The 12,966-nt window shown below is 37.7% G+C and overlaps 1 protein-coding gene across 4 annotated transcripts in view; it reads left to right on the top strand.

Annotated features, from left to right (window-relative positions):
* LOC117325320 (AP-3 complex subunit delta-1-like) overlaps positions 1-12,966 on the top strand; it is a 56,302-nt gene that overhangs the window by 8,327 nt on the left and 35,009 nt on the right. For 3 of the 4 annotated variants that reach the window (XM_033881449.1, XM_033881451.1, XM_033881450.1), the window contains exons 2-7: positions 4,734-4,829; positions 7,267-7,347; positions 7,625-7,705; positions 10,832-10,939; positions 12,388-12,517; positions 12,769-12,908. In XM_033881449.1, coding sequence (XP_033737340.1) covers positions 4,734-4,829; positions 7,267-7,347; positions 7,625-7,705; positions 10,832-10,939; positions 12,388-12,517; positions 12,769-12,908 — 636 coding nt within the window. Of the gene's footprint in view, positions 1-4,733; positions 4,830-7,266; positions 7,348-7,624; positions 7,706-9,884; positions 9,960-10,223; positions 10,305-10,831; positions 10,940-12,387; positions 12,518-12,768; positions 12,909-12,966 lie in introns of those variants that run through there. The other variant, XM_033881452.1, reaches the window with a different exon arrangement.

Raw genomic sequence — 12,966 nt, 5'->3', positions numbered from 1 at the left:
TTTGTAACATTTCTATGACAGGCAGTGTATAGGCCATCAGCTTTGTAGCATTTCTATGACGGGCAGTGTATAGGCCATCAGCTTTGTAGCATTTCTATGACAGGCATTGTATAGGCCATCAGCATTGTAGCATTTCTATGACAGGCAGTGTATAGGCCATCAGCTTTGTAGCATTTCTATGACAGGCAGTGTATAGGCCATCAGCATTGTAGCATTTCTATGACAGGCAGTGTATAGGCCATCAGCTTTGTAGCATTTCTATGACAGGCAGTGTATAGGCCATCAGCTTTGTAACATTTCTATGACAGGCAGTGTATAGGCCATCATCTTTGTAACATTTCTATGACGGGCAGTATATAGGCCATCATCTTTGTAGCATTTCTATGACAGGCAGTGTATAGGCCATCAGCTTTGTAGCATTTCTATGACAGGCAGTGTATAGGCCATCAGCTTTGTAGCATTTCTATGACAGGCAGTGTATAGGCCATCAGCTTTGTAGCATTTCTATGACAGGCAGTGTATATAGGCCGTCGGCTCTGTAGCATTTCTATGACAGGCAGTGTATATAGGCCATCGGCTCTGTAGCATTTCTAGGACAGGCAGTGTATAGGCCATCATCTTTGTAACATTTCTATGACAGGCAGTATATAGGCCATCAGCATTGTAGCATTTCTATTACAGGCAGTATATAGGCCATCAGCATTGTAGCATTTCTATGACAGGCAGTGTATAGGCCATCATCTTTGTAACATTTCTATGACAGGCAGTATATAGGCCATCATCTTTGTAACATTTCTATGACAGGCAGTATATAGGCCATCAGCATTGTAGCATTTCTATGACAGGCAGTGTATAGGCCATCATCTTTGTAACATTTCTATGACAGGCAGTATATAGGCTAGCAGCGTCGTAGCATTTCTATGACAGGCAGTGTATATAGGCCATCGGCTCTGTAGCATCTTTAAGATACTAGCACAGGATTAATGACATGGTGTTCCTGATGACATGTTGGGAAGTGGAATGTCATATATGACCTTAACATTTGGCCACAAGCTATTTTGATATTGATTGTGTTCTAGACCAAGAGAGATATAATGGGTGGTTGACTACAGAAGCATATTGATTATATTGTTAACTTGTTTTGTGTATTATATGATTGAGTGAAGGTCACAGTGATGGCGATGTAAAGCCACCTCTAGAACCGACAGCTGTCCCTTTATCAATTTACAGATTGGAAGTCGCTAGGTCTGTGATAGATATAGTGGAGAAACACATAAAATTCAATGATGCACAATAAATAGGATCTGCATTCTCTCGTTTAACTGAAATATGAATGGTTTGTATTATGCTTGGATCTATATTTGTGAGTACTTGTTAGAATGCTGATATTGTACACAGGGATTCTTGTAACAGTTGAGGGGCATTATCCAACACTTATGCAGTATATCAAAACAGAAAATCTGTTTCAGGCTGTACCGTTTTTGTCAAATTAAAAAAATTATTAAAATATGACAAAGATTATTTCACCATCTGTCATGGAGGTTCATGGGGTGGTGGAGTGGCATATATGGGTCACACACATTATTGCCCAGTATTCAGAACTTTTTATATTCCACCTGTTTTGGGCTTGGGAAATTTATTCAATTAGTTTCAAAATGAGGAGTTATACAGTACTAGTGTATAAGGTACAGAAATACAAGCTCATCAATGCATCTCTCATTTCATTCAAATGACAATATTTACAATGGGTTATATGACAGTATATGTACAACGTCAATATCCTATCTACATGAACATGACTTACAGCAGGACTCATTACTGACATAAAACTTTTATTGATAATATGGCCTTATGTATCTTAGGCCATTTATAAACTCAGGCATACTTAACACTTGCCAGGAGCTGTACAATATTACAGCTAATTGTACCATGGAGCTAACAGAAATGGCATATCATTGTTATAAGTGTACATGTAACATGCACTTTAGCTTCATACAATATTTATAAAGATGTCCGATTAGTGTGTGTCTTTAACACACTAACGATGCAATAGCGTCGATGGTAGTATATGTTGGCTTCTATTCCAATTATACTCATGCTAATGATTTTCATTTAAAAAATCATAATTACAGTAGTAGTGTGAAGGTTCATCCTTCTTATGATACGATGATGTGATCAATGATACATAGTCACAAAAAGACGGGGTCACATGTATGGTTTCCTGTATTACACTTTGTTTTACTGTTGACACATGCAACAGACTAGGTGTTGGCATTACCAAGGTGATAGAAATAGTGTGATAGATAGTAACTATAGGATGGACCTGGAGGGGGTCTGTCAGGTATACTGTTGTCATATGTACCTAGGGCCTCATAGAAATATAATAAAATAATAGTGAGAAAGTGAGACGGGCCTCATAGAAATAGTGGGATAGCGAGATGGGCCTCATAGAAAAAGTGAGATAGCGAAATGGGCCTCATAGAAATAGTGAGATAGCGAGATGGGCCTCATATAGAAATAGTGAGATAGCGAGATGGGCCTCATAGAAATAGTGAGATAGCGAGATGGGCCTCATATAGAAATAGTGAGATAGCGAGATGGGCCTCATAGAAAAAGTGAGATAGCGAGATGGGCCTCATAGAAATAGTGAGATAGCGAGATGGGCCTCATATAGAAATAGTGAGATAGCGAGATGGGCCTCATAGAAATAGTGAGATAGCGAGATGGGCCTCGTAGAAATAGTGAAATAGCGAGATGGGCCTCATAGAAATAGTGAGATTGTGAGATGGGCCTGAGTAGGAGTTCTTGTTACCCGAGTGAGATATATGGACCCGAGGTGGAACTATCTTCGACACTGTTGTCACATGTATCATTATCCATGATTCTGGAGGACTAGGAGTCTGTATTATCTTTGTACATGATACAAATAGTGAAATAGTGAGATGGCCTAGACCTTGCCTGAGGGGGACTGTCTGATGTACAGTTGTGACTCTGGATGACTTTGATAGAAATAGTGAAATGGGGCTATGGTCAGGAACAGTCTGATATGCTACATCCCTGTGCGTGATAAGACCAGCTTGACAAACGTAATTTGATTAGGATTGTAGACCCTGCAGTATGATAAAACAGAATTATTTTGTTTATCAATCCAGTACAGTAGCACATCATAGTAATCAATCCAGCACAGTAGCACACCATAGTGATGTATTCCATTTACACGTTACAATATTGACATATCTCTGTCTCCACAGACTCTAAGGGGTGCCATCAAGTCTTGAAGCAGGCATTTGTTTTTTTTCTGGTGGTTTATTAATTGTACTGGAATCATGTAATTGTTTGTGTGAGACTGACAATTAAATGCATAGTGTGATAAATTTGTTATAGCCAGTTGTGTTTCATCCCTGCCTGATTGATTCTACTGAGAATCAACTGAGCATTACAGAGTCTCTTGTTATCATTTTCCTTCAAAATCCCGTCAGCTCTGATGTAATGCTGTAGTTTTATGATGCTTAGAAAGTCGTCAATATGTCTCCTGTAGCATGATATCCATCACGTACTGGAATTGAAGCCGAGAAAATTGGTAATCTGGCCAAGCAAACTCGCTACACAGCTCAATGTTAATTTCAGAATTTAGACAGGACCTTGCAGTATGATAGGACAAATAAGTAATGAGATTGCTGCATAGAATGGAGTGTATACGAAGCACTAAGGCAATTCCTCAGGTTTATCATTCAATTGTCTGGATTCACTGACTCACTATGCACTTTCTGTATACACTGTCGTGTATAACACATCACTAGCAATGGCCAAGTCACCAGTCGAGTCTCACCATCCTTTTCTACTTCAAATGTCAATGTACTCAAGAATCAGAGTCTTACAAACAACTCACTTTACAAAAGTGTAGCCGATTTTATATCAGAACTTTCACCCACTTAAAATTGATGAAATCACATCTCCTTCAAATAAAATTTTGTGATGTGGATATAACATATAGTGTATGTAATTTTCAAATATTGCCTCTGGTGTTTAACAAACAAAAACTGGTAACATGTTCTCAGTAAACCAGGCGTGCACACCTGCTGTATTTGTTAATGGCATCGCTGATGTTAAAATAGTAATATATTCTGCTGTTTGTATCGATCACTGAAAAACACAAAAGAGATTTTTACAATGAAGTATACATGTATATGTTTTCCCATAATGGTGAAAATATATATATAAGTGTCTGTAAACAATAGCAAAAGCATCACATCTGTCTTAATCATTTGATTGGTTAGCTTTCTTGACTTAAAAGAAATCAATGAATTGGCTTGAGATTTACTCATTGGCTGTTTATATATATATACATGATGGAATGGCATCAAGTTGCAGAAACCAGCCTTGGTATCTGTGATGTTGTATTGGGATGTTGATTAATGTAACACACATCATGGAAACCATGGTGTAGACACATTTTTGCACTGAAAATACACATATCTTCCCAGTACATGTATTATGTTTTGGAGACTTGCGCAGAAAAAAACACATTTAAAGTTTTTACAGATTTGTTTATAGTCTTGGCTATGGATAAGAAAACTATTTTATTTGCAGATTAAGATTCAGAATTGTTTACTTGTATAACAATGAAGATGCTGCCATTTTACATCAGAATATCCTGATAAGGAACAGACCAGGTCTGTCATATAGTTCTACTATATGTCACCATTATAATGTTGTTTACTTGTCTGTTTCAGAGTAAATACGTAGCAGAATGTTTGGACGAGATCAAACAAGAGTTGAGGACGGAGAATATGGCAGTGAAGGCCAATGCTGTAAACAAACTGACCTATGTAAGTTTACAGTTAATACTCATTATATTTACCTACTGTTGATACAGACTTCATTTAGATAGGATTTGTATGTTCACGGCACTACTACTACGATTTGTAGTTCAGACTCTTTGTCCTACCAAAGTGTAGACTAGGGCTTTACATTTGTGCCCTCTGCTTAGTCTAATTTAGGGGTAGACTAGGACTTTACATTTGTGGTAGACTAGGACTTTACATTTGTGCCCTCTGCTTAGTCTAATTTGGGGGTAGACTAGGACTTTATATTTGTGCCCTCTGCTTAGTCTAATTTGGGAGTAGACTAGGACTTTACATTTGTGCCCTCTGCTTAGTCTAATTTGTGGTAGACTAGGACTTTACATTTGTGCCCTCTGCTTAGTCTAATTTGGGGGCATGAAAGCAACCTTCACCAGTTGTCCATCCGTCCGTCTGTAGACACGCACACCTTGTCTGGACAACTCCTCCTAAACTGGTGGGCCGATTCCAGTGACACATCACACAAATAGAAACGACCATGTGTAGATGTGCATGCAGCTGTTTAAATTCCAAAACTTTGATTGCTATGGTTACTGGTCACTATTCATAGGTTGTACAGGTACCAGTACTCATATAATCAGGTACCAGTACTCAAATAATCAGGTACCAGTACTTATATAATCGGTACCAGTACTCATATAATCAGGTACCAGTACTCATATAATCAGGTACCAGTACTCATATAATCAGGTACCAGTACTCATATAATCAGGTACCAGTACTCCAACCTTTTTATCTGTATCAGTTCATAATCTCCTGTATTACTTTATCATGCTTTTTCAGATTCAAAACGCTTTCTTATTTCAGAATCACCTACATCCTTTATTATTATCACAAAGTTGTGAGTGGGTGATACACATATGTGTTCAAAGTCTACAATTTACATGTACATGTGAATCATTTGTATCAGTGTATAGCCCTTTGTTTTGTTTCTGATTTCCTTCCCTGTTACAGAATTGATAACCTGGACAGTGAGGATAGTTGTTTTATATCAGATTATACCTGTATTGTGTCTGCTATAGGTTATGAACAAGAGAGATAGCTTTGTCCCTCATCTGTTGGGAAGTTTCATCTACGGATGTGTAACCAAACAATATCAGTGACAGCAATCAACTGATGGGTTGAACATATGCATAAATATTGATTCAACTTGGCTTGCTTCTGTACTGGAGCTTCTGATGGTTATTGATTTTAAGAAGGTTTATATATAAGTGACCTTTGACTTGTCACTGCTATATACAGGTACTATGTCAAGTGCCAGACACTTTTAGATTGATATACACTGTACTTGGCTATAATAGAATATCCTTGTACCAGATAACCTCTTTATGTAAGACAGATCTTTAATACTTTAAACCCTGACCAATTTCCAAGTCTCTATCACACTCTTATCGAAAAATGTTCTTGTGATACTTTTCCTGTACCTGAAAACCTCTGCACATGTATATGTACATGTGTGAGAGGCAAGACAATTTCCTGCTTCCTGACCAATTCCTGAGGCTTGCTCACCCTGTTAGTAAAATTGTCACTGTGTAACTTTCCCTGTATCTGAAAACCTCTTTGTGTATGGCAGAAATATTTACTACATTTATTCCTGGCCAATTCCCAAGTCTCTCTCACCATGTTAGTGAAAAATGTCATGAAGAAACTTTTACTGCACTTGAAAACATGTTATCTGATCAATTCAAAGGTCTTTTCCCTGATAATGAGAAATTTCATCAGGAGACCTTTCCTGTATCTCAAAACCTCTCTGTTTATTAAGACAGAAAGACAATTCCTGAGACTCGCTCATCATGTTAGTGAGAAATGTCATTGTGAAACCAGAAATGGTCATTGTGAACCCAGAAATGTCATTGTGAAACCAGAAATGTCATTGCTGAAACCTAACTGGTAATCATGATCAGTTGTTGACCTCTGATAAGAAACATTATGAAAACCGTAAGAACCTGACCACTGCCATAGGTCATAATTGCATGTTTGCAGACAACATTTCTGGGTCTCCAAGCTAGGGTGAATATTACCAGCATAGTCTGCCATAGATTTGTTATATCCTAATACTTTCTGAGTGAAAACTATTGGTTGAACAACAAATGTCCATATAGTATATATGTGTAGCTCCAGTGTTTGGGGGATATGTATACAGCTCCGATGGTTTTAAGGAGAGGAATAGCTCCAGTGTTTTGGGGGAGATGTGTAACTGATGTTTTGGGGAGATGTGTAACTGATGTTTTTAGGGAGATGTACATGTGTAACTGATGTTTTTGGGGAGATGTGTAACTGATGTTTTTGGGGAGATGTACATGTGTAACTGATGTTTTTGGGGAGATGTGTAACTGATGTTTTTGGGGAGATGTGTAACTTAAATTGTTTTAACGAGATGTATCTCCATGTTCTATGTCTACAGCTCCAGATGTGTGGGTACGACATCAGCTGGTCCGCTTTCAACATCATCGAGGTGATGAGCTCCACCAAGTTCACATTCAAGGTATAAGGAGTCTTTGAATTGTACAAAAGTTTAGGTGTCACTGTAGGGATCAATAATGTTTGAGTGACAAAGTAGCAGTGTTTAGATATGAAAATACAAATGTATGTAAAAAAAAAAATCATAAAAACCAATTAATAAATCCAGGCTAATCTATTCGAGCTGCTGTATACCACAAATTATTCAGATCGTGAGAGTTGTTGAATTCCTCAAAAAAGACTATAGTATGAAAGCTGTTGTTTTCCGTAAGTCACATCTTTTAATGTATATGTAATTACAGAGGATAGGCTACCTGGCTGCAGGGCAGAGTTTCCATGAGGGTACAGATGTACTGATGTTGACGACTAACATGATCCGGAAGGTAAGTTTCCATGAGGATAAAGATATACACAATGTATACTAATTGATCCATGAGGGTACAGGTGAACTAATATTAACAACTAGCATGGCCTGGAAGGTAAATTGTCAAATTACAGAAAAGTTCTTTTGGTTTTGTCAGCCATGTATTTCATTCTTTTGAGAGATTATCTATTTTGTTGGATTTTGATATCCATTTGATATTTCCGTTATAATTTTAATTTGATGTCATGATTAGTTCCTGCACACCTTGTCTGGACAACTCCTCCTAAACTGGTGGGCCGATTCCAGTGACACATCACACAAATAGAAATGGCCATGTGTAGATGTGCATGCAGCTGTTTAAATTCCAAAACTTTGATTGCCATGGTTACTGGTCACTATTCATAGGTTGTACAGGTACCAGTACTCATATAATCAGGTACCAGTACTCAAATAATCAGGTACCAGTACTTATATAATCGGTACCAGTACTCATATAATCAGGTACCAGTACTCATATAATCAGGTACCAGTACTCATATAATCATGTACCAGTACTCATATAATCATGTACCAGTACTCCAACCTTTTTATCTGTATCAGTTCATAATCTCCTGTATTACTTTATCATGCTTTTTCAGATTCAAAACGCTTTCTTATTTCAGAATCACCTACATCCTTTATTATTATCACAAAGTTGTGAGTGGGTGATACACATATGTGTTCAAAGTCTACAATTTACATGTACATGTGAATCATTTGTATCAGTGTATAGCAGTTTCCCTTTGTTTTGTTTCTGATTTCCTTCCGTGTTACAGAATTGATAACCTGGACAGTGAGGATAGTTGTTTTAGATCAGATTATACCTGTATTGTGTCTGCTATAGGTTATGAACAAGAGAGATAGCTATGTCCCTCATCTGTTGGGAAGTTTCATCTACAGATGTACCCAAACAATATCATTGACAGCAATCAACTGATGGGTTGAACATATGCATAAATATTGATTCAACTTGGCTTGCTTCTGTACTGGAGCTTCTGATGGTTATTGATTTTAAGAAGGTTTATATATAAGTGACCTTTGACTTGTCACTGCTATATACAGGTACTATGTCAAGTGCCAGACACTTTTAGATTGATATACACTGTACTTGGCTACAATAGAATATCCTTGTACCAGATAACCTCTTTATGTAAGACAGATCTTTAATACTTTAATCCCTGACCAATTTCCAAGTCTCTATCACACTCTTATCGAAAAATGTTGTTGTGATACTTTTCCTGTACCTGAAAACCTCTGTACATATGTGCAAGGCAAGAAAATTTCCTGCTTCCTGACCAATTCCTCAGGCTTGCTCACCCTGTTAGTAAAATTGTCACTGTGTAACTTTCCCTGTATCTGAAAACCTCTTTGTGTATGGCAGAAATATTTACTACATTTATTCCTGGCCAATTCCCAAGTCTCTCTCACCATGTTAGTGAAAAATGTCATGAAGAAACTTTTACTGCACTTGAAAACATGTTATCTGATCAATTCATAGGTCTTTTCCCTGATAATGAGAAATTTCATCAGGAGACCTTTCCTGTATCTCAAAACCTCTCTGTTTATTAAGACAGAAAGACAATTCCTGAGACTCGCTCATCATGTTAGTGAGAAATGTCATTGTGAAACCAGAAATGTCATTGTGAACCCAGAAATGTCATTGTGAAACCAGAAATGTCATTGTGAAACCTAACTGTTAATCATGATCAGTTGTTGACCTCTGATAAAGAAACATTATGAAAACCGTAAGAACCTGACCACTGCCATAGGTCATAATGCATGTTTGCAGACAACATTCTGGGTCTCCAAGCTAGGGTGAATATTACCAGCATAGTCTGCCATAGATGTATATTCCTAATAATTTCGAGTGAAAAATATATGGTTGAACAACAAATGTCCATATAGTATATATGTGTAGCTCCAGTGTTTGGGGGATATGTATACAGCTCCGATGGTTTTAAGGAGAGGAATAGCTCCAGTGTTTTGGGGGAGATGTATAACTCTGATATTTTGGGAGATGTACAGCTACAGTGTTTAGAAGATATGTATACAGCTCTGATGGTATTAAGGAGATGAATAGCTCAAATGTTTTGGGGGAGATGTGTAACTTAAATTGTTTTAACGAGATGTATCTCCATGTTCTATGTCTACAGCTCCAGATGTGTGGGTACGACATCAGCTGGTCCGCTTTCAACATCATCGAGGTGATGAGCTCCACCAAGTTCACATTCAAGGTAAGGAGTCTTTGAATTGTACAAAAGTTTAGGTGTCACTGCAGGGATCAATAATGTTTCAGTGACTAAGTAGCAGTGTTTAGATATGAAAATACAAATGTATGTAAAAAAAAAATCATAAAAACCAATTAATAAATCCAGGCTATTCGAGCTGCTGTATACCACGATTTATTCAGATTGTAAGAGTTATTGAATTCCTCAGAAAAGACTATGAAAGCTGATGTTTTCCGTAAGTCACATCTTTTAATGTATATGTAATTACAGCGGATAGGCTACCTGGCTGCAGGGCAGAGTTTCCATGAGGGTACAGATGTACTGATGTTGACGACTAACATGATCCGGAAGGTAAGTTTCCATGAGGATAAAGATATACACAATGTATACTAATTGATCCATGAGGGTACAGGTGAACTAATATTAACAACTAGCATGGTCTGGAAGGTAAATTGTCAAGTTACAGAAAAGTTCTTTTGGTTTTGTCAGCCATGTATTTCATTCTTTTGAGAGATTATCTATTTTGTTGGATTTGATATCCATTTGATATTTCCGTTATAATTTTAATTTGATGTCATGACATGATTAGTTCCTGAATACTGTAACACTATGATGGAAAGACCAGAATAGTATGGAATAGGAAATCATTGATGTTAACCGTACATCTATTGGATTATAATAGCATATGATTGGTAGTTTTATCTAAGGCCTGTGTACTGGAAATGTTTATTTGTCAACATTGTTAACGCATTTCTCATATTCTGTATGTGCTACCTATAGAGTTAACACAGGTAAATGGACTATCTCTGTGACAATATAAATATTTACACTGGTAGTGTGATAAGATATAGTCACCTAACCCTATACTGATGTTGCAGGATCTGATCAGCCCTAACATGTATGATGCTGGAGTTGCACTCAACGGCCTGGCATGCTTTGTATCTGCTGACCTGGCTCGTGACCTCGCTAATGACCTCATGACCTTGGTATGTATACTCATGATAGTGATAGTGTATTCTAAACATGTCATTCTTCTATTTAACCTCAACAACAAAGTTAGAGGAGTAGAACTTCACCATCAGCATCCTCATCAAAACATCATTTTGTTTATTTCATCAGTCGTCATCATGATTGACAATTATATAAATCATCATCCTCCATTGGAGACATTTTACAAACTTTATGTGAAGTACAGTTACCTGTTTAAGTGTAGTTGTTCCCTTTTACATGACTTTATTTTGACCTTTTTACAGGAGATAGTCCTCTTTGTTGAAAATTCTGAGTTGCCATGCAGTCATTCAGTTATTTTTTCTGTGAATTTCTTTGTATGCAGTAACTTTATCAGATATCATTTAGCCAATCTCCTTATTTAATTTTCTCTGGATCAATCTTTTCTTTGTACTTCTGTTCTCTGGTCAATCCTTTCTGTGCTACTTCTGTTCTTACATACAATAAACAAGGTCTTTCTGATGACATCCACTTATTTCTACGGTCAGTAATGTGTCACATGTCTCACTCTACTGTCAGTAATGTCACATGTCTCACTCTACTACCGACAGTAATGTGTCACATGTCTCACTCTACTGTCAGTAATGTGTCACATGTCTCACTCTACTGTCAGTAATGTGTCACATGTCTCACTCTACTGTCAGTAATGTGTCACATGTCTCACTCTACTGTCAGTAATGTGTCACATGTCTCACTCTACTGTCAGTAATGTGTCACATGTCTCGCTCTACTGTCAGTAATGTGTCACATGTCTCCTCTACTGTCAGTAATGTGTCACATGTCTCACTACTGTCAGTAATGTGTCACATGTCTCACTCTACTGTCAGTAATGTGTCACATGTCTCACTCTACTGTCAGTAATGTGTCACATGTCTCACTCTACTGTCAGTAATGTGTCACATGTCTCACTCTACTGTCAGTAATGTGTCACATGTCTCCTCTACTGTCAGTAATGTGTCACATGTCTCACTACTGTCAGTAATGTGTCACATGTCTCACTCTACTGTCAGTAATGTGTCACATGTCTCACTCTACTATCAGTAATGTGTCACATGTCTCACTCTACTGTCAGTAATAGGTCACATGTCTCACTCTACTGTCAGTAATGTGTCACATGTCTCACTACTGTCAGTAATGTGTCACATGTCTCACTCTACTGTCAGTAATGTGTCACATGTCTCACTCTACTGTCAGTAATGTGTCACATGTCTCACTCTACTGTCAGTAATAGGTCACATGTCTCACTCTACTGTCAGTAATGTGTCACATGTCTCACTCTGCCATCGGTAATGTGTCACATCTCTCGCTATACTGTCAGTAATAGGTCACATGTCTCACTCTACTACAATTAAAGGTCACATATCTTTTACAAGGTGTTGTCCACCACTCTTTACTGTCATTGATAAGTACATATGTCTTACTCTAGATGACGTCAACCAAGCCATACCTGAGGAAGAAAGCAGTACTGATTATGTACAAGGTGTTCCTTCAGTTCCCTGAGGCCCTCAGACCTGCCTTTCCTCGACTCAAGGAAAAACTGGAGGATCCTGACCCAGGTCAGTGTTGTAAATCACCTTCCTTAGCTTTACCAGACACAGATCTACATTTGGCTAGTTCTAATTATTGTGTTTTTGATTTCAGGTGTGAATTCTCATAGAACTATGTTTTCTTCCAAAGGTATATTCTGTTTTATTCATAAAGAAAGACAAAGTTGATTTTAGCATGAATGTCTTGTTAATAGATACTACTTATTTGGGATTGATAAGTTGTGTCCACCTCGTACTTGACAGGGATGACTCTATTACAGGTGTCCAGTCAGCTGCGGTGAATGTGATCTGTGAGTTGGCAAGGAAAAACCCCAAGAACTACCTGTCTCTAGCCCCTCTGTTCTTCAAGCTGATGACCAGCTCCACGAACAACTGGGTCCTCATCAAAATCATCAAATTGGTAATGATTAGGGGTCAACTTTATAGGTCAGGGGTCAAAGATTAAATGTCCAGGGGTC

This window comes from Pecten maximus, chromosome 4, assembly GCF_902652985.1.
Source record: "Pecten maximus chromosome 4, xPecMax1.1, whole genome shotgun sequence".
In the NCBI taxonomy this organism is placed as follows: domain Eukaryota; kingdom Metazoa; phylum Mollusca; class Bivalvia; order Pectinida; family Pectinidae; genus Pecten; species Pecten maximus.
The sequence above is the reverse complement of the archived record's forward strand: the minus strand, read 5'-3'. Positions and strand labels throughout refer to the sequence as shown.